We start from the raw sequence: 26,320 nt of genomic DNA on the forward strand, positions 1-26,320 counted from the left end.
CCACCCTGTGGGCACTGTTAGCAAAGAAAACCAGACGCACTGAGTTTGTTCGTCTTGCTTATACTGCAGTGCAAAAAGGTGTTTATGTTTTCAGAGTTTTTGTTCTACACTTGGTAGTACATACCTGTATAAACCTAGAGCACGAGTAATGTTATTGTAACAGAAGACCGGAGCAAAAGACAAAGTGACCGATGTGAACTACGTCTGCTACTTCTACTGTGAATGGAGTGCTGCAGGTCTTATAATGACCAACAGGTGGCAGTGCTCACTCACAAACGAACACCAGTTCCTCGCACCCTGAGACCGAATGCCAATGAGCCACATCCTGGGGCCTGTTTCAGAAAGGAGGTTAAGTGAAAACTCTGAGTATGTTAACCCTGAAATAAGGGAAACTCTGGGTTTTCTGTTTCAGAATGTGAGGTATGTCAAACCTGAGAAAGCAGGGTAAGTCAAGCCCGTCTCTGAAAGAGAGGTAACTTATACTCAGAGTCAGTTACCAGGGTAACTTACTCTGTGAACCTAACCTGGTCAGGAGCAGGTTTTCTTTGGTAAACCCAGAGTTTCTTTCGGTCTCCTCCCCTTTTTTAAAGCGCCAGCTGTGTTTAAAAAGTTTATTCATTCATTCATGAGAAGCTTTCTTTGCAGTGCAGGTACATTCATTCATTGCTCATATTTTCATCATGAGGACACTGTCAAACTGACAAAAATGGCATGTCCTTTTATACAGGAAGGATCCTGACGTTCACTTGATAAACCTCTAGAAGTATCCTGATAATTAGAATTTCCTTTAGGATTTCCAGTGGTTGGACGCATTGATGACACTCATATTCCCATAATCACACTTTCTGAAAATGGATTACTGTATGGAATGGAAGGATGCTGCCAGATGGTAGTACGAGATATATGCCATAACCACCACCACAGCTGTTAAATACATTTATTTAAAATTTTTATGGTCATCTTTATTTCCTACAAATACTTTATTCTTTTTCCTGTTGGATGTTAATATTCTTCCTCCATCTCCTCTTCATCTGTCAGTGGTGCTGGTGTTTGGCTGGCCTGAGTAGAAGTCAATAATGTCATTACCCTGATTAATAAATGTAACAGGTGGGATCAGAGAACATTTCATTATGTGAAAAGAACATAGACCCTTTTCACATTTCTGGGTTTCTCAGAGCTGAAGTCGTCATAGGGTTAACTTTTATAGCGGTGAATGAAAGAATACATTAAATATATATTTTTTGTGTCCCCATTTGCTCAAATAGCAAAAGAAAAACTCCACAATAGTGATTTCACAACTTTCAAAAAGAGGGAAAAAATAGAGTGAGTTTGATAATGGAAGTGAAAAGAGAGAAAGATGTTAATTTTCACCATCACTCCCATAGACACTGTATTAGAAACACCCTCACAGCAGCGGTAACTTGTTTTTTGTAATTTGATGCAAAAGTAATATAATACAAAGTATTAGTGTTATAAATGTACATACATTTAAAAATACAAAAAAAATACAAAAAACGTTGCAGGATTTGCGCTGATGCTGCACATTGGACACTGAATGATATTTAATATGTCAAATGTTGGTAAAGTCATTAAACCAACACCCCTGAACATTTTATGCTTAAAGCTTTATCTGATTGAATTATGTTTTCATTTTCATTTTTAGCTGCTGCCACATTCTTTTTTTTGCCTTTTGGATACCATGAAAATGAAACTTAATTAAAATAATTAAGAATTAAACTTACATATTAACCCGGAAGTATGCAAACGTATTTTTGTTGGGTGCTGTTGCCATGGTGAATCGAAATTTCGTAGCTCCATTGATCGTGCCTTTTCATAGTTGGAGTGCATATGCTTAACTCAGAGTCAGTCTACTCAGATTTGATTGAACTACCTCAATTCAGCTGTTCTGAAACCCAAAACTCAAAGTTTCCCATCTCAGAGTAAGTCAACTCAGAGTTCAGGTTTAAACTCAGAGTTGGTTGAACCTCCTTACTGAAACGGGCCCCTGGATAGTTTCTCACTGCTGTATCTCTCGCGTGTCAAAACAAGCCAAAAAAGTTGATTAATCACTCATTGTTCCTGGACTGAGAGAAACACGTATGCTATTTGCTATTCACCAATGCTTGTTAAATGTCTATCAAATATGTAATGGAATAAATTGCCTTGTTGGATTGTCAAAATCGTTAAATGGACGAAGTTTAGTTAAATGTGACTACAAAAAGACATCAGTCTGTATTAAATTAAGCTGAATTAAAAAAAGATATAAGCATGTGTTTGTAAAATATTATAAAGTCAGGCTATATCTACTAAAGTTAGCCGAGCCTATTCTCATATTGCATTCATAATGCCTAACATATTCTTTTAAATAATTGTTTCATGATTAAAAAAAAACTGCTGATATTTAAGAAATATTGATATCCTAGCTCGACCGCTGTGGTGAACGTGATTTCACCAAGTGCATGTCCCTCAAATCTGATTGGTGGTTGGAATGTTGATCCGGGAACAAGTTAACAGTTCATGTCAAGTTTAGGCTTAAAGGTGCACTGTGTAAAATTTAGCAGCATCTAGAGGTGAGGTTGTGGATTGCAACATCCCACCGCTCACCCCTCCCTTTCGAAGCACATGGAGAAGCTACGGAGGCCGATACAGGACAAAAATGTCGTCGTCTGAAACAGAGAGTAGCTAGCACTCTGTAGAGCAGTTTGTCCATTTAGGGCTACTGTAGAAACATGGTGGCACAAAATGGCGACGTCACTGTAAGGGGACCCGCAATGTATGTGTAGATAGAAATGGCTTATTCTAAGGTAATAAACATATCGGTTCATTATGTAAGGTCTTATACAACATTGAAAACATAGTTATGTATATTATATTGCATTTCTGTCAATAGATCCTCATAAATACTACACACTGCACCTTTAAAACCAGGGTTTGGTGCATCATCAGTGTTATTTACATATTATTTCCCTTTGATTTTAGGGATAAGTTATGGGTAGGGTTAGGACTAAATTTTTAGACAAGAATGTTGTTCCATCAAGAAAATATGTTGATCCACGAACATGTCTGTCTTGTGCTACTTCATTAAGCACAGGGGAAAAAATGACAGTAAATTATTGATGTTTCATTGTCCATATTATTGCCTTTGTTCTACATAGTTTTCCTGTCAGACTGCTCACATGTGCCAAACTATGTTGAAGCGGTCATAAATTGCATGCACACAATCTGGAGGAATTTGTTGTCCTGTTTTCCCTCTTAAACATTAACGCACTATCATTTATCAATGTGGGAACTCTCCTCTAGCTCATTCTCAGAAGAAATAGGGAACACTCTGGAATGTTCTTCTTCTCTCACTCTCTCTCTCGCTCTCTCTCATACATCCACCCCAACTTTCTTCACACTCGTATCTTATCTGCCCTTTCTTGGCTTGTTTTTTCAGTTCCCAGAAAAGCACTACCTTTTTTTTTTTTTCTGTTGGATTGGTTCATAAATGTGACTCCATAAGAGGGGTTAGCCTATTTACCTTTCTTGGAAATCAGATTGCTGGAAGTGTTAAGGGTGTAAAGGTGACTGATTTCTCTGATTGGTATGGGTATGAGTTTGGCCTCGGCTTGCAGGCTTTGCAATGACAAATCCCTCTTTGTTTGAACGGTATATGTGCATTATGTAAGCAGATGCTGAGATCACCAGCCACACAGCTGTTTCACTCCCTTGTGACAAAGACACTGCCATTTTCTTCTCAAAAATTGACATTTAAAATATGTTGGCTTTAGTAAAGTTATTAGTTATAGATGTGGTCACACTTTAGGGTCCAGCTCTCAGTGTTAACTAACTATTAACTACGACATTTGCCTCAATAAACTCCTAATTACTGCTTATTAGTTATTGGGTAGGATTAGGGGATGTAGAATATGGTTTTATATATGGGCATTAATATGTGCTTTTATAAGTGCTAATAAACAGCCAATATCCTGGTAATATGCAACTAGTTAATAGTGAATTGGACCCTAAACTTAGGTGTTTTTTCCTAATTTTCAAATAATTTAAATGAATCACTTTGAGTATAATTTTTTTAAACGATTTTTTTTAATGTCAGTATTGGGATTACATTTTCAGTTCACTGTATTTAAAGGGTACATGCATAACACACAGTTTCTGCCAATCTCATGTAAATCTTGAGTACCTATTGAGTAGTATTGCATCCTTCATATCGCCTAAGAGTCTTTTATCATATTTATAAAAGAGAGATACACTGTACCGATTCTTTCCGAAAACAGCCAAGCTTGTGCAGGCGTGCTGTGAGGGGAGCTAAAGAGACACGAGAGTACACACACACATACACACACACACACACACAAAATACATCATGGCATTATCCCTGGATAACTTTCGATTCACTATACGTTCGTGTTGTTTACATTATATGCACTTATGTGCCGATTCCCAACAAAACAAAGACATTTGATGCAGTTTCACTCGTGACAGGGAACAAACAAACACACTTGCAGAGCTCTATTGCTGCGGAGGAAAAACAAACTGCATCCACTGTTTCCTTAACGCGGGGTTATTTGGGAAGCTGAACAAGGTTATCTTTCCCTCACACCCAAAAACACACTTCTTTAGTGACGTTGTTGATTTAGTGGTGACAGCGCAAACAAAATGACAGCGCTACCGACAGCTTCTGTAACCGAACGAAGCTCGTTGATGGACGTGCTCTTGCTCTCGCGCGGGTTGACGTGTGCATACACTCATGCCCATACAAGCAATTCCACCCTTTATGACGTCATACAGGGCCATACTTGGAAAAAAACTTTCCGAAACTTGTTTGAATCCTGAAGGAGTGTATTTGGAACAGAAACACTCCGTCATATTTCCAACTCTTTTTTTTTTTTTTTTTTTTTTTTACTCTGAGAATCAAACTCTGTAACAGTGTAAATAAGTCAGAATGCATGAATAGTACAATAGTGGGAAGATGAATGTGTATTTAAACTGTCATTTATGTAGAAGAAATGTGAAATTATTTTTGAATTTGGTGCCTTCTAGACTGAGAAAAGACAGAAAATGTATTTTTGTCTCATGTGGATGAAAGACAACAACTCCCAGAATGCACTTGCTTCGCTGAATTCATTGAAAAGTTGAAACACTCACTTTGCTCCATACCGCTCCATTATGAATGCCCGAGCTGAGCGGCAGCGTCCGTGTGCATTTACATTCTGTAAGTGAGATCCCTCCCCTCTGGGCGGGTTTAAAACATGCCGAACTAGCTCCTGTAGTCTCTAGGCTCTGGCCAAAAATCCTCAGATGGCGCAAAATGACGATATTTGCGTCATTGGAGGATTTTTTCCAGAAATAAAATGCCTAATTATCTCGTCTCAGGGGGACATGAGGGGGGAAAGTACCATAATTCAAATATACTACCGGGTTTCTACTGATACAAAGCTTAATGCTAAATCACTGAAGTTACCCTTTAAGTGCGTTTGTTTGTTATTATAATTTTTTAAAATATAAATTAAGACAATCAAAACATTTTCAAAAATACTGTACATCACAAGTGTAGGACATCGCATGCTATCGAATACCTTGGCCAGTTTTTTTTTTTATTTTTTTATTCTTTTAGGTGAAGAAGAGTGCTGAACACAACTATATTAAAAATGTAACTATTCATGAAACTCGATCATCAATCAGGTAAACACAGACGCGCCATAGATGGAAGCCATTCATGCTGTTTTAATACATTTAATAGTGCATTTTGACCATGATTAATCTGTACAGAAATAACATTAATAATAAAAAAGATAAACAACTTTTTCTCATTTCTGTAACTTAGAGTGTAACATTTACAATAAAATAAGATACATACAAAAACACGATATGAGTGATATAAATACAGAGAAGTTTAAATTAACCGTCATTGTCATGCGTTATTCTCGGTTTGGCAGCATACATTTAATTTACACACGTTTATGGAACACCGCCGTGGACAGGCACGCAAGTAGTAATAAATCGAGACATCAAACCCAGGACTGACAGTCATAAAGCGCTTCAACAGGAATACTGGACTCATCCGAACCATCACGTCAGAAAGAACTCTGTAGGGTGATTCCAGCACTCCCACTCTGATCTGCTCTGTGACCGCAGGCCTGGTTATATTTAAGTGTAAATGCAAGCTTTGTTACTATTTTAGATTTTTACTTCATTTCTGGTTAACACTGACAAACAAACAGACATCACTTCTCCTCATACATTCTCTACCATCCTCTGACAAAATTGCTGGCTTGGTAGCCCCCTATAATCAAACCTGAACATCCAATCCGAACAAAAAGCTTTTCCTATCCTTTTAGTTATCCTTTCAAGACCGTTGAGCTCACATGCATTTTATTGGTTTGCAGCACTGATCTCGACCAATCACAGGCCTTGGGGTGAGTAAACTGTATTTATGTTCTTCTTTAGAGTCCTGTGTGGAACCCTGAAGAATTGGTCCATCTGTATATTGGTCTCCGCTTTGGTTTTGGTGCTGTTGGAACCCTCCGTGCTGTTGAAGTGTCTACATACACTAGTCTTTTCCTCTATCACACATTTTCTGTCTTCCTTTCAAAGGTGTGCCAGCCACCACCTTCTGTCTTGTCTATAGACAAACATGTCATGTCCATCCATTCATCCATCTGTCCATTCTCTATAAGGAAAGCACTGTACACAGCTTTGCAGATACTACGTAACAGTGATGCACACATGGATGGGTATAAACACTGTATTGCAGCGGGTGCCAGTGCATGGAATATGTCTCATTTGTCAATACACACACATACACATCAGACACACTATACATATGCTCACTTCCACAGTCATTCAAAAATACACACACACACACACACACACATACTTGCTTCTCAGAAGCAAAAGCACCTCCCATTTCATGTAGTCACCCTATGACATATTCAGTAACAAGGTCAACCGTTGTGACGTCAAGGATGATGATGTCATAGCAGCAGAAAACGCCTATTTCCAGTCTTTCAGGCGTGTCATTTGATGGCAATCCAAATGGCAAGACCTTTGACCTATGTAGCTTGTTGTTTCGGGCACAGTTGTCAGTCCGTATCATCTAAGGACTCAGATCGTGTGTTGAGGGAGTTTAAAATCATCTTCCTCTCTAATGTGAGTTCGTTGAGAGGTGAAATAAAACATCAAAGTGCGCACCAGGTGTGTGTGTATGTGTGTATGTGTGTGTGTGTTCATTTGTCCAGGCAGGTAAAGGAGTCTCGTATCCTCACCACCTCTGCAGCACACAGGTGACCATAAAGCTTATTGTACCATTCAGGGCAACGACCCCTAAAATCACAGAAAAAAAAGTATGAGTGATGAAGGCATTTATACGTCATTATATTATATTAAAATATTTGAAATAAATATTCATTAATTATAATTTTTTTAAATATAAATATATATGCAAATATTAAAAAAATTATATTCATATTAAATATGTTAAAATGGAATAAAATAGAATAAATAATATAGTATATAAAATATTTTTTAAATGTATTTTAATTAAATAATTACAACAATAAATAAATACATATCTAATTTAAAAATAAAATATGTTTTATGTTAATGTTTATTATTTAAATACAAAATCTAAATAATATATATTATAAATATTATTTAAATATTTAATTTACATTAACATACTTATTATTACACAATTATTAGATTTTTATTAAAAATAAAATCTAATAAATATAAATAAATAAATATTTAATTATTAATAATATAATACAATACAACTAATTACAATATAACTAATTAAATAAATATATTTATAATAATAATAGTTACTTTTTTACAGATATACATATATGCGGTGTATACAGTGTGTGTGTGTGTGTGTGTGTGTATATACACATATACATACACATATACATATATATACATATATGCATATATATATATACATACATTATATATATATATATATATATATATATATATATATATATATATATATATATATATATATATATATATATATATAATATTTAACTTACATTAACATAATTTTATTTTTAATTATGTAATTATAACACGCATTTAAAAAATCTAATAATTATTATAAATAAATATTTCATTATTACTAATATAACATAATACAATAAATATAATTAAATAAATACATAATAATAATTACTATTATTTTTAATATTATAAAAAAAATTCAGGAATCACAAAAAATCTACCTCATCCTAATAATTGAAATGGAACTAAAACGTTAAATACAAAAGTAAATATAGAATATTCTGAGATATATCTGAGATATCTGAGAAGATATTGAGATTCCTGTGCAGCTCTTACCTTGAGTCTATTCTGGATATGTGTGTGAGACGGCTCTTGTTGGGTCCGCAGGGTTCGATGTAATAGCGGGAGGTCAGAACGTTAGCACGAACACCCAGCATCGCTGCACTCTCATGATCCACCGACACGCACACCAACGCACACACTCCCTTGGGCAAATCTGTCACCCACGACCTGCAACAAAACAAAAAAATGCTTAGATTTCTTTTGGACTCCTAATTCGAATTTAAAGTAGAATTGTAACCATGAAACACTTTAGGTAAGAAGACTTTGTTTCTAATCACCTGAGCACCACGTGGTCTCTTTGCGGATGGGGCGCCATGGAGTTCCTGACGTACTGATAGACTTCTGTGTTGTGCTCTAGTGTTTCCACAGTCCTGCACTCTAACAGGTCCTCATCCCAGTGTTCCTGCTCCCGCAGAATCCGCTGCAAGACGTCTTCAGCCGGCGCAGGCACGTCCACGCATACTTTCCACTGCCGTAAAGATGACCCATCCTGAACCTGTGGTGAAAGATGATGATGATGCAACGGTCATTAACGGTTCCAGCACAATAATCTCAGTACTTGACTAGCATGATATTACTGGGGTCCTAGTTGTGATTTCATCCAAGAAGATTTTCAATTTTATGGGTAGCTCAGAGGATTCTGTACTCCTTCATGGCAAGGGTGTCCAATCTTGCTCCTGGAGAGTCAATGTCCTGCAGAATTTAGCTCCAACCTTTCCAAACACACTTGCTTGGAAGTTTCTATCAATCCTGAAGTTTTTTTTTAACTGGTTAAGATGTGTTTAATGAGGATTTGAGCTAAACGCTGTAGTGGTCCTCCAGGAGCAGGATTGGATACTCCTGCTTTAAGGGTATATGAAATGCTGTCCAAGGACAAGCTGAGTGAACTCAGTGTGATTTGGTAGGTGTGAAGTGCTAGAACAAACTGACGCCATGGTGGGCTCTAGGCCAAAACAGAGCTGGGAAAAGACACTTTCACATGAAAAAAAGTGATGTAAGGGAAAAAAAGACAGCTTTTCCATTAGGCACAAGCAAGAAAATTAGCAAAGGAAGGAAGAGAGATTGCACATGAAATGGGAAATAGTGTCCAAGTGACTTGAATAGGGTGTGTATTTACAGTTCCCTTACCTTCTTATATGCAAGTTCAGCGTTCTCAGGAGTCGAGCAGCTGTCATAACCTTTGAATTTGTCCTTGGCTTCTTTAAGCAGGGCATCAATACTGTCTTTGAGCAGACTTTGGTAGCTACAGGAACCACTGTCTTCCACCAACACCTCCATCCGCATGGGACTCAAGCCCTGCTCCACGTAAGAATTCCTACAGCGTGACATCTCTTCTGGGATCTGAAAGAAAAACAAGGTATTAATAAACGAATAAATCCCTTATTCATGCTGGTCCATGTTGGTTTGGTGCTGGTAGGCCAGCATAACCATAATGTTCACCGGCAAATCTATGAGGAAACACATCTTGCTAAGTTAGTCAAAGGCCCGAAACAACAGCAACAACAATAGCAATCCATTTTAGGCTCCGGCTAACAAAAGAAAACATATACAAGCTAGCCTTTTCAGCAGGGACCTTTCGAGAACAAAATTAATTAAAAGAGAAACTCGTGACTAGTTCATAACATGCACATTAACATTAGCTTCTCCAATGGGAGCAACTAGCAGAGAGTGAACATTGTAAGCTTGATATTACATTACCCATGACAAATCATGATAATATGGTTGTACAGTGAAAAAACGTAGGTGTAGAAACAATTTTTACTTAGAAATTGCAAGTAAATTTCACAAACAATTACAAAGAAACGGGAAGTAGCACATTGAATTAAATGTGAAATTTTAAATATTTTCAGCTACACTATTTTAAGGTGGCAGTTACATTGTACTTACTCAAATAAGTACTGACTAATATGAATTAACTACATGTACTTAGAGTTATGATTAGGGTTATAGTTTGGTTTAGGTTTTGTTACTTGTAATTATGCATAATTTACTGTTATTACCGTAGTAAGTACATGTAACTATGTCACCTTAAAATAAAGTGTTACATATTTTCTTGTACAATGTACTAATACCTTTTTTTTTTACATTGTAGTATACTAGTTTTTCAGCCTCAAATACTTAAAGATGTTTAAATCATGGCTACCTATTATACTAAATCCGAACATTAAAACTGCTCTTGGTGTGATTGAAATGAATGTGAAGGGAAGAGAAGTGACAAAAGTGATTCATTCGTAACTGGAAGTGGCTCATCCTGTTTGTGTGTGTGTCTTGTCCAGCGTTCTGCCCTTATCCACTGTGAGTGTTTTTGTGCGTGTCCTGTCCTGCTCTCTGTCCTTTTCCTGCCTGACTGATGATGTTTATCATGTCATGGTTCTTGTCCCTTTCCAGCGTTTGTTGAGATAAACTTGTTATCTGCGTACAGCAAAAAGCATTACTCTGATGGATACAGCGCGGCCAGACCTTCCTCATCAGATTTAGGGGCAGAAGACCTTTAATACAAGATGCTATCTTTCTGTTACTCATTCTGAATGATCCGCTCTCTATAAATAGCCCATTAAGAAGAAAATAACTTTTGCTAATTGTCGTAAATTGAGTTATTTTCTTATGTTAATGGCTCCACATAATCAGCTTAATCTAATAACGTAGTTTGTTATGATCTGCTCAGGGAAAGCAGTGGCACATGGTACAACAATTGTGCAAGTGTGTAAGTGAACATTACAAGACAATGGTGCTTTGTGGACTTCATTTCTGACAGACGCAAAATTGAATTTCCTCTGTTTTTCAACCTTTTCTGACTTTCATTATTTTACACTTATCCAGTTAAGAACTTCCTTCCTGACCTATGAATAGGTACTAAAAGGGAAAGTGTGTGTCTATGTATGTGTATACGTTGCACAAATATTTGCGACAAACCTGCTGTTAATATGTGATTAAAATTGTGGCCAGAGGTTAGCTATTTATTTACTTAACGTTTTCTACATTTCCCACTGCAGGGAAAAATATGAGTTCACTGAATTGAATAGTATTTTTTTTAGTGCTGTCAAATCGATTAATCACGATTAATCACATCCAAAATAAAAGTTTGTGTTTACATAACATTGAGAAATCAATGTTAAGTGGTCTCTTAATTTTTTTCCAGACCTGTATGTGTGTGTTTACAGTGTATATATTAAAAATATACACATGCATGAATTTAATAAAAATGTGTTATATTTATATATAATATAAATTATATAAATACATATACAGTATATACATACAAATATTTCATAAATAAATACATGAATGAGTCTGTGTTTACATATACACATAATCGTTATACACAGTACATAAATATATTATGTAACACAAAGTTTATTTTGGATGCGATTAATTGTGATTAATCAATTTAACAGCCTTATATTATATATTAAAATGTACTGCAGTTTGTGGATTCACATGCTATTATATATATGTGTGATTATTAGTTGATAATTTATTTATATTAAGGACATCCTAACATTTCTGTGCCGCTCTTACCTGCAGTCTGTTTTCCACATTATTGTTATGTGTTATGTTATGTTCTAGAACACAAGGTCCTTGCTGTATTGATATAAAACAACACTGCTAGCTGTAACCATGGCTGCTAAATATGTATGTATGTTTATGAGTATTTGTATGGGCAATTAAGGGATTGGTCATTGTGTAACAACTGCATCAATCTTAAATCCTAAATAAATTCAGAGTTTTTGGTTACTGTTTTGGTAGCAGACGTCTTGACATGCTATAGCGTGCATTTGTCTTTGTACCTGACCAGCATATGACAGAGAAACACATCTGGTGGAGAGTGATAAGACCACCAGTTTTAAACTGTTACTGACAAGGCTTTGATAACATTGATGTGCGTGAGAGATGAACGTTCGTCTGCTTTTTTCGTAAAACATGTGTGTTTGCGTGTTTATGCTGGAAAAATGCACTCAGAGATAAGGTCATGCTCACCAGGAAGAGTTTTCTGCACTCCTGTATCATGTGTGCTAAGCCATGTGTGGCCGCCAGGTTCTCGTTCAAGTCCCTTTGGTCTGGTTTTCCCAAGGTGTTCTTTCTGTTCATGACCCTGTGATAAGGAAGACATATTAAAAGGGCTAAACGGATAAAGTAAAAATGATGTCTGATGCAAGCACTTATCTAATCTCGGCGTGACGGCTAAAATTGAATGCTACATTTTTAAGTGCAGCAGGCATTCAAAGCCTTACGTAAGTCATCTCTCTTTTTTTTAACCTATTCTTCCCTAGTTTCCTGTTTTTGTAGGGCGGCTATTTAAGCGAGAGCGAGCATAATTGCATGCTTTAAGGGTTTGAAGTAGTCATATGCCAAATATGATGGAAGTTTGCAATTAAAAAGATGAGCAGATCTATGTGAAGTCTGTTAACAGACTGAATGCACACGCACCTGGGTGAGGAGCTCTCTCTCCGCAGTGTGTTGAGATGGAAGAGAGAGGGTGCCAAACACACGGCCAGGTTAGTGCAGGTCATCTGGTTTTCACCCACGCTGGCTGTTACATCACTCAGGAAGCACAGCAAAGTCTGCAGGGCCTCGCGGTTCTCGTCCGGTAAAAGCAACACGGCGGCCCTCACTGCCTGCAGACGCTGCTCTTTGGGAACGTCTGAAACCGACAGAGTTGTTTCATTAGTTTACTCCGAACACAGTGTATTAGGAATAAAGCCCTGTTTACACCTTGTATTACAATGCGTTTTGGTCGATCGGATCACAAGTGGATGATGCTAAATACCGGTGTAAACGGGGTCTAAAACTTACAGAGGTAGTCGAAAACGCATTAGACTGGATTGCTTTCGTATAGTGTAAACGCTCATGTGGTCAAATGCATTCGAACAGCCAAACAAAACAGCCAGACGGGATTAGTCGGCTGAAGTTTGGTTTAAAGACGAAAAACATACCTATGTTCTCTCACCATTCCTGATATCTAACACGCACTTTGACATGTTCTTGCGGCTCTCAGGGCCGAAACAAAGGTCATCTCCGGGCATGGTTGTATGTAAATTGCATGAGCTTATTTCATCCATTAGATCAAAAGATCTGAAAAAGCCCATATATTTACCCTTCCATAATCAGGACAGAAAGTGGACAAAAGAGACGGATTAAACCACCAGGTGTAAACGGGAATGTCTCTCACTCGTCTACTTGTGATCCGATCGACAAAATTGCATCTTAATACCAGATGTAAACAGGGACTAAGATACACACAAAAAGTACTGTGGCAGTGCAAGCAAGCAAATATACAAAACATGACAAAACTCGTGATAAACCATGTCTATAACAGTATTACTAGTGGTATATTTTTACATTTTATATTATTTATGTATATAATATTTTTTAAATTGAATTCAAATATGTGTAGGCCCTATTATATTTATATATGCATTTTATATTTGTATTTTAGAATATTTATATTACGTGTATTTGTTTTATTTTTAACATTTACATCTTTGTACGTCTTTTTTATATTTAATCTAAAAATATAACAAGTTAATACAATCAATACACCCACAACACTATTCTTTTTCATTATGTCATTTGTAGAAGGAAGGAAGGAAGGGAGTTAGTCCAGATCAGGGAGGGGTGTTCAAACTTCAGAAATCAACAATATAAATCAACTAGACTGACAGAAGAATCTAGCACACGCAAACCACACAATCTCTATATTCAGCATATCTGCAACGTGTTGTAATATGCCACTGATAAAAAAAATTACAAAAACGCGGCTTTTGAACAGCAAAGGACGGATTGCTGTGAACAGAAATGTCATGTATGGAATTGTGTGTGAGTGTTCGTCAGATGATGTCTGTTATTTTCACCCTTGGGAATGAAAGACCCTGTGTGAACACAAAACAGGCACGCACAAACCCTTGCTTTTCTGTGTGGGATTGAGACCTCTCTTGCGGTTGGGGTCAACTATAGTCTTTGAGAGGACATATTTGTGCTGGTTGTTTTCTTCGTAATTTTGGTTGGGGTAACAGACCACTTTAATCAAGCTATTTTCCTGAAAGACTGGAGTTATAATGCTGCTTATTGTGAGCCGCTCCAAGCAAGAACAATGTACCATAATATCACAGTATCAATATAATATCATGTTCTGTTCACTACAAATGGAATAATCACTGTGAATTTTTGACACATGGCCGACAGACCTCGTAAATCACATTAGAGAAGTCAATAAAATTGTATTATATTCTCGTTCCATTTTCTAAATGGAACATTGATGAATATAAAATGAAATAAATTAATGGAAAAATGTTCTGGCTCCAAACCAAACACATTTTCAAATGCATGTACCTTGGCATCATCTATAGACTAATTTATGGATTGTTTACCAGAGTGATGTACGTGTTTGGAGTTGTTCAAAATTCTGGTATTTGAGGTGAGCACACACACATATTAGAGAGTTTGTGTGCTGTGAAATAGCTGCGGTAAGTACACACTAGACCGCTTGTGAGTTACAACTTGGTGCTGGCATTGATTCACATTCTGATTTATAGGTGCCAAAACGTCATTTGACAGCTATTTCCTGAACTTGTTTAGATTTCTTCACCCATCCAAGAACAAGCATCTACAGTATAGTACAGTCATTGTGTAGTTGTGAGTTCTGGTTATGAAATGCCTTGCTCTTTTAATGTTTGAGTTCTTGATAAGCCAAGATATCAATGTTTGTGAGTAAATTTTGTACGGGCACGTCTGTGCAAGTGTGTGTGGTCTTTTACAAAAAAAAAAATAATTCTATGCAAGTTCTTACATTGATATATTTGCAGAAAGGTATCAGACAGTTTGCTGGTAAGCAGAGGCTCTGGAAGGTCTCGGAAATACTGCTTTAGCATGTCGGCCACGTCATAAGCTGATTGGCCCTCGTAGTTGACTCCGCCCCCACCAGCACCACATGATTCGTTCATTTGGCGAAGGGCTTGGATACGTGACTTCACCCCTGATTTCCTAAACAACCCCACCTGTAAAGAAAGATGGATAGACATTTAGTATAAACAGTAAAACCGCCTTGCAATTACGCCTAAATATGTTTTGAAGTTGCTACTGAAATACAAAATGTCTTTAAATGCAGGCATTTTAAATGATCTTCCCTTATTCACTTGAATGATCTCTTTCTTAATCAAACTGACAGCTAGATGGATTACCACCGTGACCATGAGTTTTCCTAATACAGGAAAGACATCTCCAGGAAAACTCCCTACCGCTTCTTACATAACTCAGCTATGAAGTCTGGAAATGCCTAAAATTCGAACTATTATGTACATTGAGAGAGAGAGAGAGAGAGAGAGAGAGAGAGATAGAGAGAGAGAGAGAGAGAGAGAGTCCATAGGTCACTTGCTTTCTCATAAACACCTTTGGAATGGAATTTCAACCATGTGTCTAACTGGTAATATGTAACTAGTGGATATATGGAACCAGGACATTCAGGCATATTGAGTGTTGAACTCAAGTATGCGGTGAGAAAACAACAGATGTCTTGCTCTTAAATATGGCCTTGTTGCATGTAGCAACACAACAGGGAACATGCAACTAAACAGCTGTTCAAATAGGGATCATTTAACTAGGTTACGACCTTGACCAGAGAAATTTTTTTTTCTCTTTGCAGATTTTTATTAACAAATATTTAGATTGTTGTTTTTCTATAGAGGACTGAATATACCACTGAACAAACCAAAGTTAGGTATGCTATGACGTGTTTGTGAAATCTTCTGTAAGCTTTGAAGCATATGTTTGGACGTGCGCGTACTTGCATATGTGCACGTCTGTCATCTCTCACCTGGTCGAGGCATTGGCTCCGTAGGTAACGCATGGCTTGCTGAATACTCTGAGGCAGGGGTTGTCCGCTCCTTTGAACTATCACCTGCAGTGGAACACCAAACACACTCCTGTCTTTATAGTCTCGAACCTTGATCCGCTTCATAAACTTGGGAACAGCCCTGTAAAGCAACACAGAAAGGTATATATAAATACAAATTGACATTGCAAACAGTGGTGTGCTGTTGCCGTGCTACACAGTAGTCTTGCTATTTTTACTTATTTACTCCCAACATCTTATAGTTGTAATTTAATGTCAAGTCATACAGAGCACAGTACACACATACCACATTTTCTTCAATATTACATAAGTGTTCAGAGGCACACATGGCTACATATGAGCAACATGTGTCAACAGGAAAATGGGAAAATATTTAGAAGATGAGGAGCCACTAAAAGCTGTTTCCACCTTTACAGACAAAATGATAAACACTGTGACAGCAGACAATGGCTCTGAGCAGACGGGATATAATGGAACAAACACATGTGTGGACATCCATGTGGCAGGTTGTTTGTGTTTCCGACCGACAGTGTATTTGTCTGTGCATTTGTGTGTATGTGTCCAAAGTGCTGAATAGCAGGTTTGTCATTATCATGATGTATCGTGGTTTCACATACTGAAATTTCTTATTTTATAAGTGTCGATGTTCAATGGATGGATGGATGGATGGATGGATGGATGGATGGATGGATGGATGGATGGATGGATGGATGGATGGATGGATGGATGGATGGATGGATGGATGGATGGATGGATGGATGGATGGATGGATGGATGGATGGATGGATGGATGGATGGATGGATGGATGGATGGATGGATGGATGGATGGATGGATGGATGGATGGATGGATGGATGGATGGATGGATGGATGGATGGATGGATGGATGGATGGATGGATGGATGGATGGATGGATGGATGGATGGATGGATGGATGGATGGATGGATGGATGGATGGATGGATGGATGGATGGATGGATGGATGGATGGATGGATGGATGGATGGATAGATAGATAGATAGATAGATAGATAGATAGATAGATAGATAGATAGATAGATAGATAGATAGATAGATAGATAGATAGATAGATAGATAGATAGATAGATAGATAGATAGATAGATAGATAGATAGATAGATAGATAGATAGATAGATAGATAGATAGATAGATAGATAGATAGATAGATAGATAGATAGATAGATAGATAGATAGATAGATAGATAGATAGATAGATAGATAGATAGATAGATAGATAGATAGATAGATAGATAGATAGATAGATAGATAGATAGATAGATAGATAGATAGATAGATAGATAGATAGATAGATAGATAGATAGATAGATAGATAGATAGATAGATAGATACTCACCAACTGAAGCCATGCTTGTTGGTCGGTGTGTATCTCTCCAGTAGGGCAGTAAGTTTGAGCAGGCTGTATTTCTGGAGGAGGTTCATCTGCAAAACTGACTGACATCCAACTTGTAGCACTGTTGACGACAGACTTGGCCTGTGGGAGATCTGGAAACTTGGCCAGCGCAGTTTCTGAGGTCTGCAACATAAACATTCACACAACCGTTACACCTAACCAAGCTCAAACAATCACAAAATGTTCAAAACATAGACATTATAGAAAAATATAAATTAGTGTTTATAAATGGCAAGTCATGAACCACACAGAATTAATTGTGGTAACACAACACACACACACACACACACACACACACACACACACACACACACACACACACACACACACACACACACACACACACACACACACACACACACACACACACACACACACACACACACACACACACACACACTCACAAGTACACAAAAAAACTTTGACTTACACATATTGTGTATACAACACATAAACACAAGCTAGAGGATGAGCTGCAGATAACAGAGATTAATCAAGGCCTCTATCACCAGGTGGGGGGTAGAATTCCTGCGGTACATTCCACTAGGATTCTGTATCTTTCGAGTCCCTTGTTATGTAAGGAGAGCCGTTCTGACATGCTCTCTCACTCCCTCTCTCCCTCTCTCCCTCCCTTTCCCTTAATTCAGTGTGCTTTATTGCCATGATAGTTTTCCAAAGAGATTTGCCAAAACTATAAATTACTACAGGAACGGTTTTGGTGGAACTGCCAATAAGAAAACATAAGATATGTCTGTCTCATAGATTACTCAGTGTGTGTATGAGTTTCACCTGTTGGCTCGTGTAAGTGATGCTCCCACACCAGAGTCACATCTTTCACGTGAGCTGAGTGTCTCATCCCTTTCTGCTAGCGGGTTTCCAGTGCTGTCCTGGTCACTGCCGTTCTCTGTCTCTTCTAAGTGGTTCTGCAGTGGGGATGATGGACAAGGAGATGCAGAATCAAGGGCTGAATCTGAATCCCCTTCCTCTTCCTCTTCATCCTCCTCTTCTTCCCCAGTTCCTGTTTCTGACCAGGCATTGACAAGTCGCTGCAGGCCACTGACTCGTTCCAACACGTCCTCAAGTTTTGGCTCCTCCTCTCCTTCTGCTTCATCTTCATCATCTCCCACTTCTGAGAAAGGTACATTATCATAGACACTCAATCGACTGTCTAGTGAGGTGGAAGAGCCCCTCCGGGGTGGGCGCCGACTTAAGTTGTTGTCGCCACTACGACAGGATCCTCCATCCGCAAGTGCTTTAGGAAAAGTGCCAGGCTTGTGGCCTTCGGGCAAATAAAAGAAGATCACACCTCCTTCCTCTTCTCGACTCTCCTCTTCCTCCATTTGTCTATTATCTGAACTCTGACGGTTGCGTCGGTTGTTCTCAGCAGTTGAGCTGGGCTCCATCCTCTTACTTTGGGTCTGGAGGTTCTGCTTTCTTTCTTGGTCTGCTGAAGGTTGCAGCACAACAAAATTAAATGGGTCGAAGCCTTCCAGGTACATACCACCTCTCTTGGTGGACCCCGCTGCTGTGCTCTGACTACGTGCTCTTGAGACCGGACTGGGCGTGCTAACAGCACTCCCACTGCTGGCCTCTGACTGGCTACTCCCTGCACTCCCACTGCTTGTCTGCGTTGAATAGGAGATGGTTCGGTTTGCATTGCGATCCAAAGTTGTGATGTCCACACAGTTGAGTCGTCTCAGTTTGTCTTCATCAAGACCCTCCTTCAGCACTGGCCCACTGATCTCTAGCCTACCTTGCCCAGGTAAACCCTTCTTCTTGCGCTTGGAGGCTGCATTACTGCTGGTGCGTAGCCGCAAGCTTTCCATGCGCTTCAAGAAGCTCTTTGCTCTTGACCGTGTGCTTTTTTCAGCGCCACTACTTATCAAGCTCGGTTTTAGATCAAATGCAAAAGTACCGCGTTCCAGTGGCGATGGAAGTCCATCAGACAGGGAGTCTTCATTGGCGCCCGACGTTCCAGAGGAGCAAACGCTAACAACTGAGCTCGTCCTGGTTGTGGTGGCTGTGTTAACATTGGAGATTGTTGTTGCAGGACTGGATGGTACGGTGGTACTCAGGGATCCTCCTCGACCTCCACTACCAGCGCTGTGCAGAGAGCCCACCTCTGGCTGCTCACTAAGATCTGTTAAAATGCTCTCAGCACTAGCATTAACTCCCTCCTTTAGAAGGGGTCCTCTGGCAAAACGCTCATCTTGGGAAAGGAAGGCAGTGAAGGAGCCAGTCTCTCCAGTTGGAGGGGAGAATACATCCAGGTCCAGCTGGTCCAGGCGAGACCAACGCTTGCTGTCACGCTGGAAAGTCCAACGGCCACTTATGGCACATGGCTCATCCTCATCAGAGTCCTCACTCTGAAATAATATGGAAGAGAGTTACAGATTAAAATCAGTGCAGCCAAGCACATTAATGAGATCAGTGTTATTGTCACATTTGTAAAAGTAAAGACAAGTAATATGAACCTAAATCAGTTACCTTTACTGCAGGACGTGATTTAGTGTCAAGATTGACCTAATTTATTACCTCACTTTATGGATCTAGCATATTGAGGTGTCATTTTGCTCACTCTCATAAGCCTCTTGGGCTTGATAAGGTGTCATATGCATGAAACCAAGGAAAAAGATTTTATTGTGTTTGGCTTAGTCATGTCACAGCACAGTCACATGTTCACCATTCCCCCTCTCTGCTTTACTCGGGTTAATCTATCTCCTCCCTGAGGGTGGTAGGGATGTAAGAAAGGGGGTGGTGGACACAAAATTCCAGGCCAGCTCTCAGGGTTCACACCCCAGCCTGAGAGGGCATGTCTGGTCCCATCCCCCATCAATGCAATCACCTCAAGCAAGCCTGAAGAACCATGTATTATGTGATGAGAATCCTGGACAAAGGGGTTGGATGGGAGGTGAAAATATTTTAAAGCTACATGTATGTGCTGCAGTGCAAGATCTATATCATTGTAGCTGTCAAGTTCACAACATGTTAAAATAGTCTTAAATAATTATGACATTTCCTGGAGAGATTAAAGAGTTCATTTAGTGGACTCTGGAATATAGAGCTAGTTGATAAGTTCACACCCCTAGTTGAGTTGAGTTGAGATCTCAGTTTAGCTGCAGAATAGACTAGAACAGTCCTGGAGCCCTAACTAATCAGCAAAACCAAGACTAGCTGACCGGTTAACAGGGGGTCGCGGGATCCAGAGGTGTCTCCTTCACGGTCCATAATAATGGAGGCAACGAAAGTTCGTAAAACTTGGGTTGCTATTTTATAGCCCCTGAGGGCAAGCCTTTGATCAGAAGGAACGAAGACCTGGTGTGCAACGTTCCTTCACTGGCCACCAGAAAATCCGCTATTAATTCAAAAAGACTGTTTTCACTTTAAAATAAGCTGCATGGACAGGAAGATGAGGAACAGAGGAGGACCCTACAGAGGCCACCTGAACAGATCAATGCATTCCAGGGATGGTTTCTGCTTGTATGTTTGAAAAGGGCAGATCACTTCCTCAAGTCATCTCCTGACCTCTACCTTTGACTCCATCAACACAAGGTGACACTAAAGGGTCATTAACTTTCTTAACAGGACACACACTTGACAAGGCTGCCATTGTTCAGACTTACACATTTTGAGAGCTGAAAAAGAAGCTGCTGTGACGGTTATCTTCCTAAGCTCCCTGTTGTGATTACATAGTTGGATTGTTTGTTGTTGCATTCTCGACCTGCATGCTGTTTGAGTCATGGCTTTGGGGCAGTCTTAGACTATACACACTCACTCTTAAACCACACTGACAGAGTGACCAACAACCCAAGGCAGAGTGTGCATTCTCTTCCTTTTATGGTATGGAGGGGGGGTTTTAGGATGCGTATGGTGAGAAAAACATGACAAACAGGAGCAAAGGAAATCATAAGGAGAGGAGTTAACGAAAGCCCTTCATTTGGACATAAAAGACATTCTGCACTGCCCTTGGGACCTTCCTTATAATTAACTGACACGCAAAGCAAATTTGAGTTACATACATGTAGGATCTTTGACTGGACAAACGAATGTAATGAGGGTGGCAATGATTTAACAAAATAAAGAGAAAGGGATTTTTGACAAGACACTTACTCTTTTTCTTTGAGGGGCGATCTCTAATCTCATAAGAGCGCACTTGTTTAGGGTGTTCAGTCTCCTGCAATACACACACATACAGATAAATGAGTGAAACTGTGACAGTTGTTTTTTAAGCAGATACCTTGAAAAGAACCATGGAGTTGCAAACAAAGGCTAAATCCAGTCATTAGCCAACAAACAGATTTTGCCAGAGTCAAAACCCTGGACAGAGACAGAGAGAGAGGAGGGGGGCAGAGAAGGGTAAGCAAGAGATAGAGATACAGACTAAGATAGAAAAAGATGAGAAGAGGATGAGAGAGGTGGGAGCCAAGCCCGATAATGAGCTGCTGAGGGATAAACTTCAGATTAAGGAGGAAGACAGACGGGGAGAGAATTAAAAAGGAAGAAAAGAAAAAAGGAGGTAGAAATCTGGAGTGGCGACAACAATACAACAAAAGAGATGGAAAGCTTATCCCAGAAGCCACCTGGTTGGTGTCATGTGACCCTGAGTTAGGGGGGAATGTGTGTTTGTCTGCATTGGGGGGCTGGCACCAGAAAATGGCCTCCAGATGTCTGTGAGCTCCAGCTGGTCTCTGACGGACCCTTCTCTGAGGGAAGACACTTCACTTTCTCTTTCTTTCTTCTAATTATTCTAAGATAATGAGCCAGTTTGTATATAGAACTGAAAATGTATCATTATTAAAGCCTGACAATGTAGGAAACCCATGTTTAAAAATGAGTTTTGATTATTTTTGTCTATATCAAAATGAAAATGTTTAGATTTTCTCTAGCACTGAATCATAGAGCCCTACTCTATGGGAAAAATATAAAACTGTGCCTATAAATTAGGTAAATATGACAAAATCACCAAAATAAATGTATGTCTCACCTGCACAAGGCTTCTATAGCATCTTGATCCAAGAAGTCATGATCTCTGGTAACTGAGGAAATCTCAATCGGAAACTGACCATCTGAAAAAGAGAAAGAAAACAGAAATTAATTGACAATAAATTCTATATAAAAAGAATGGAGACCCAATTAACAGACTGAAGTGTAATGTGTGTAAGGGGATGTTGGCAGTAAGTGGAATGTGTGTCTGCCCTCTATCATACACACACACACACACACACACAAACCTCCCCTCCTCCGGTGTTGAAAAGGTAGAGGAAGTACGTCTTAGCCAGCCAAACAAACACAGCTGCAATACTGCAGCGCTCAACAGTGGGAGGTGTGTGTGTGTGTGTGTGTGTAGGAAGGGGGTGTAGGAATCACAATAGGCGCTCAGCAACCCTCAGAGAGCCCAGTCTTTAAGTCTTTAATAACTCACATGTTCATTAATTAGAATTTTTGGGGAAACTCACAACTCTACAACTTATCAAGCCCAAACAACTTGTATGTACGAGTCTGTACGAGATAGTGATAACATTTTTATTGTTTTCCTGAAGACCTTTTCCTTACTGTACTGGCTCTCTTATCTATAGTGGGGCAATCATGACAGCTCGGCCTCTCAATTCAGATTTCTGAAACCGATAAGACACCTCTCACAAGGCACAGTCATGGCAGGAGTCAGTAGGCCAAAACTGTGTGATGTTGGACACCTGAGGTGTCGGGTTATCTGACATCTGCTCCTCTACGAGTTGTATATGACAGTGTTTTATTTTTTATATAAAAAGACAATGCCACCTTCATCTAATTATTAACACACCTTAGGTGCAGCGTAATAGTATGACTGAGGGCAGAGAGAGATAGACAGTGAGAGAGAATATGATAATAGAGGTGATGACAATGATAATAGAACCAGAGAAAATAGTTCAAGAACATTTTTGAGCCCTGAAGGTAAATTGTGACTCTGATCAGTTTTACATTTTACATAGTGAAAACTGGACCACTTTAGCCTTCTGCCATTTTAGTTGATTTGTTGATTTGACAAACAAATGCATGCTAACAAGGCATAACTGGCCAATGTAATGCCATGTCCTTTGGTCAGGAATTGGTGATGTTGAAATGTGAAGGGTCCTACCTTCATAAAGCTGAGCATACTGTGGAAAACCTGCAGCCCTCAGCCATGTACATGCCTCCTTCGCCTCAATTTCTGTAAAAGAGATAAAGAGAGAAAGAGAGAGATTGACATTTACAAATTGATGACAACATTAAGCATAAACATAATGAAGAATAATTCATAACCAAATCTTTTGAGAGGAAAGACTCAACAACTTTATTATGTAGTTCCCTGCTAAGTGCTGGTTATCTTGACTTTTCAACCTGGCGCTATAGTGTAATGTTTGAGACGGCACTGCTAAGTGGCCGTCCAAAGCAGTCAGAACTGTTGTTGAGGCGGTGGAGAAGTGCTACATCCCTGTCCATTAGCTGTGAACGGCTCTTTAGACGCCACATGCCAAATGGCAAACACCACCGACAGCATCTTGACTCCTTCTGGAGGCCTGTTTCACACAGTGAGGTGTCAGAATTAGGAGCTTAACTGCGATTCTGACGATACTCTATCTAGCAACACTCGCCTCATGTAAATACTTGCTTGAAAATGCTTATACGAAACCAAGACGTGGTATAAAATTACAAAACCAGAGTTTGAAAGCTCTTCAATAGTCCCAGAAAGTTAATGCCAAGTTTTTTTGTGTGTGTGTTTATTGGACTATGTGATGGTGAATGGGCAGATAAGGATCTCAAAGATTGCTGAACTGAACTCAAGCAGGCATGTCGCAGGAACTGGCGAGTTACTGAGATCGCAATCATTCCTGATAACCATTGTGCCCTTGAGCAAGGCACTTAACCTCAGGTTGCTCCAGGGGGACTATCACGGTGGTTAATGGATTTTTTTTTTTTTTGGGGATAAAAAGCATCTAAACTCTTTTGTATTGGTGTAAAAGTGCTACTTAGACCCTATTAGTGCCCTCTAAAGGTGTAACACAGCTAATGCGTCTCTCTGCTGGCCATGCTGTTGTCTATCACAAGCACAATCTACACAATCACAGCTCACAATAGGTTGTAATCAGCAGAGAGGGACCTCTTGCTTTTCTCAACGGCTAATTGTGCACATTCCAAACTCTAAAATTCCAATTATTCTAATTGCAATGCCTGCAATGATGACACGTAAAATTGAAAGACCACCTGAGATAAGTTCCTCATCGTTTCAACAGAGAGAAAAAAAAGGCCGGGGATTAGGAGGGGCCAAGTGAAAGAGATGTGAAAGAAAGACGTGTAAAAAGACACTGCTGACTTTGCCCAGAGGAAAGGTCGCAGACTCTGTCTCTACTAGCGGGGATACGTGACTCCCCACTCGAACGAGCGTGAGAGTGACGGCACGCATGACAACAACAGAGGCACGCGATAAGGGAGGTCCTCTGCCGGGGGAGAGAGAAGAATAAAGCCGGAGAGAGGAGTATTTCAAAATGTACTTTGACAGCAAGAATGGCAATGCAAAAAAAACCCTGAATCTTGAATCCATCTCAAGAATCCACATGCGCATGACGAGATTCCTTTCAAGCAACTGACAGAATTTTGCCCGAAAGCACTTTTTAGGAGTTCGTGAACTTTGAAGAATGTCCTACACTTAAAATAATGACACACTTTTCTGGTACGGTCTGTAATGAGCGCTGTGGCTTCCTGTGTGAGTGTGTGTATAGATATGTGTGTGTTTGCACTGTCTAGGCACCACTGAAGACCATCCAGCTGCAAGAATGTTAGAGGACTGTATGCATTTAAATGTAAATGATGGAGAGACACACAAACACACACAGACTCCACGGCAGTGTCTCACCGACTGGCTTTTCCTTTCATCAGCAAGGTACCCCCTCCCTGTCTGATCACAATGGGCCGCTATCACACAGGTGCCTGTCTGACAACCACAATAAATAAGGCTTTCTTACCAGAGATGGCATCACAAAAATCATGCAGACATGAGATTACTGGAGTCTTTTCTCAGAAGAACTGTCTAAGACTTTGTTTCCCACAGTGTTTCCCAACCCTGTTCCCGAAGGCATCCCAACACTACACATTTTTAAAGTCTTTCTACTCAAACACATCTGAATCATCAGCTCATTGGTAGAGACTCCAAGACCTGAAATGAATAGGTCAGATAGGGGAGACATCCAAAGTGTGTATTGTTGTAGTCCATCCAGGAACAGGGTTGGAAACACTGGTCTAAATTTACAGTCACATTTAACATTGCTCAGCGAAATTTTAAGGGCAAAATCAAGTGATTCCCATTGGATTCCATATGATCAGGAGTTTCGCATGAAGGTGAAAACAGTTCGCCATGCAGATGTTGCTTGTTTATAAGATAACACTTGAATTCACTGCATTCACCAACGGTTTTTGCCTGCAAAATTCTGCTGACATTTCGCTAATGTGACTGCACCTTATGAAAAAGGGAAACATCCCTCTTCATTTAATCTCTAGAAGAAACAATTGAGATATTAAAGAGATCTGATTTGAGACTTTTCTTCCCTATGGGTAAACTCACTAAGCACAGTACAGGATACATTCATCACAGCTGTACACCCACAAAACACACTCAAACATGCTGCCTTTATGAAGATAGATAAGCATAAACACACTTGAGAAGTTGTTTCGCCCTCTCTC

At 39.3% G+C, this 26,320-nt stretch overlaps 1 protein-coding gene across 1 annotated transcript in view; it reads right to left on the minus strand.

Moving 5' to 3' along the window:
- Positions 1-5,717: 5,717 nt before the first annotated feature.
- The window catches only part of dlc1 (DLC1 Rho GTPase activating protein), a 168,267-nt gene continuing 147,664 nt past the window's right edge, over positions 5,718-26,320 (minus strand). The window contains exons 6-18 of the mRNA XM_079813013.1: positions 23,742-23,813; positions 22,611-22,692; positions 21,737-21,800; positions 18,416-19,992; positions 17,570-17,749; positions 16,157-16,316; positions 15,134-15,341; positions 12,775-12,988; positions 12,325-12,439; positions 9,475-9,687; positions 8,625-8,842; positions 8,341-8,514; positions 5,718-7,323 (exon numbers count right to left, since the gene is read on the minus strand). Of these exons, the coding sequence (XP_079669139.1) occupies positions 7,227-7,323; positions 8,341-8,514; positions 8,625-8,842; positions 9,475-9,687; positions 12,325-12,439; positions 12,775-12,988; positions 15,134-15,341; positions 16,157-16,316; positions 17,570-17,749; positions 18,416-19,992; positions 21,737-21,800; positions 22,611-22,692; positions 23,742-23,813 (3,374 nt within the window). The 3' untranslated portion in view covers positions 5,718-7,226. The remainder of the gene's footprint in view (positions 7,324-8,340; positions 8,515-8,624; positions 8,843-9,474; positions 9,688-12,324; positions 12,440-12,774; positions 12,989-15,133; positions 15,342-16,156; positions 16,317-17,569; positions 17,750-18,415; positions 19,993-21,736; positions 21,801-22,610; positions 22,693-23,741; positions 23,814-26,320) is intronic.

This window comes from Gobio gobio (assembly GCF_949357685.1).
Source record: "Gobio gobio genome assembly, chromosome: 3".
Lineage (NCBI taxonomy): Eukaryota > Metazoa > Chordata > Actinopteri > Cypriniformes > Gobionidae > Gobio > Gobio gobio.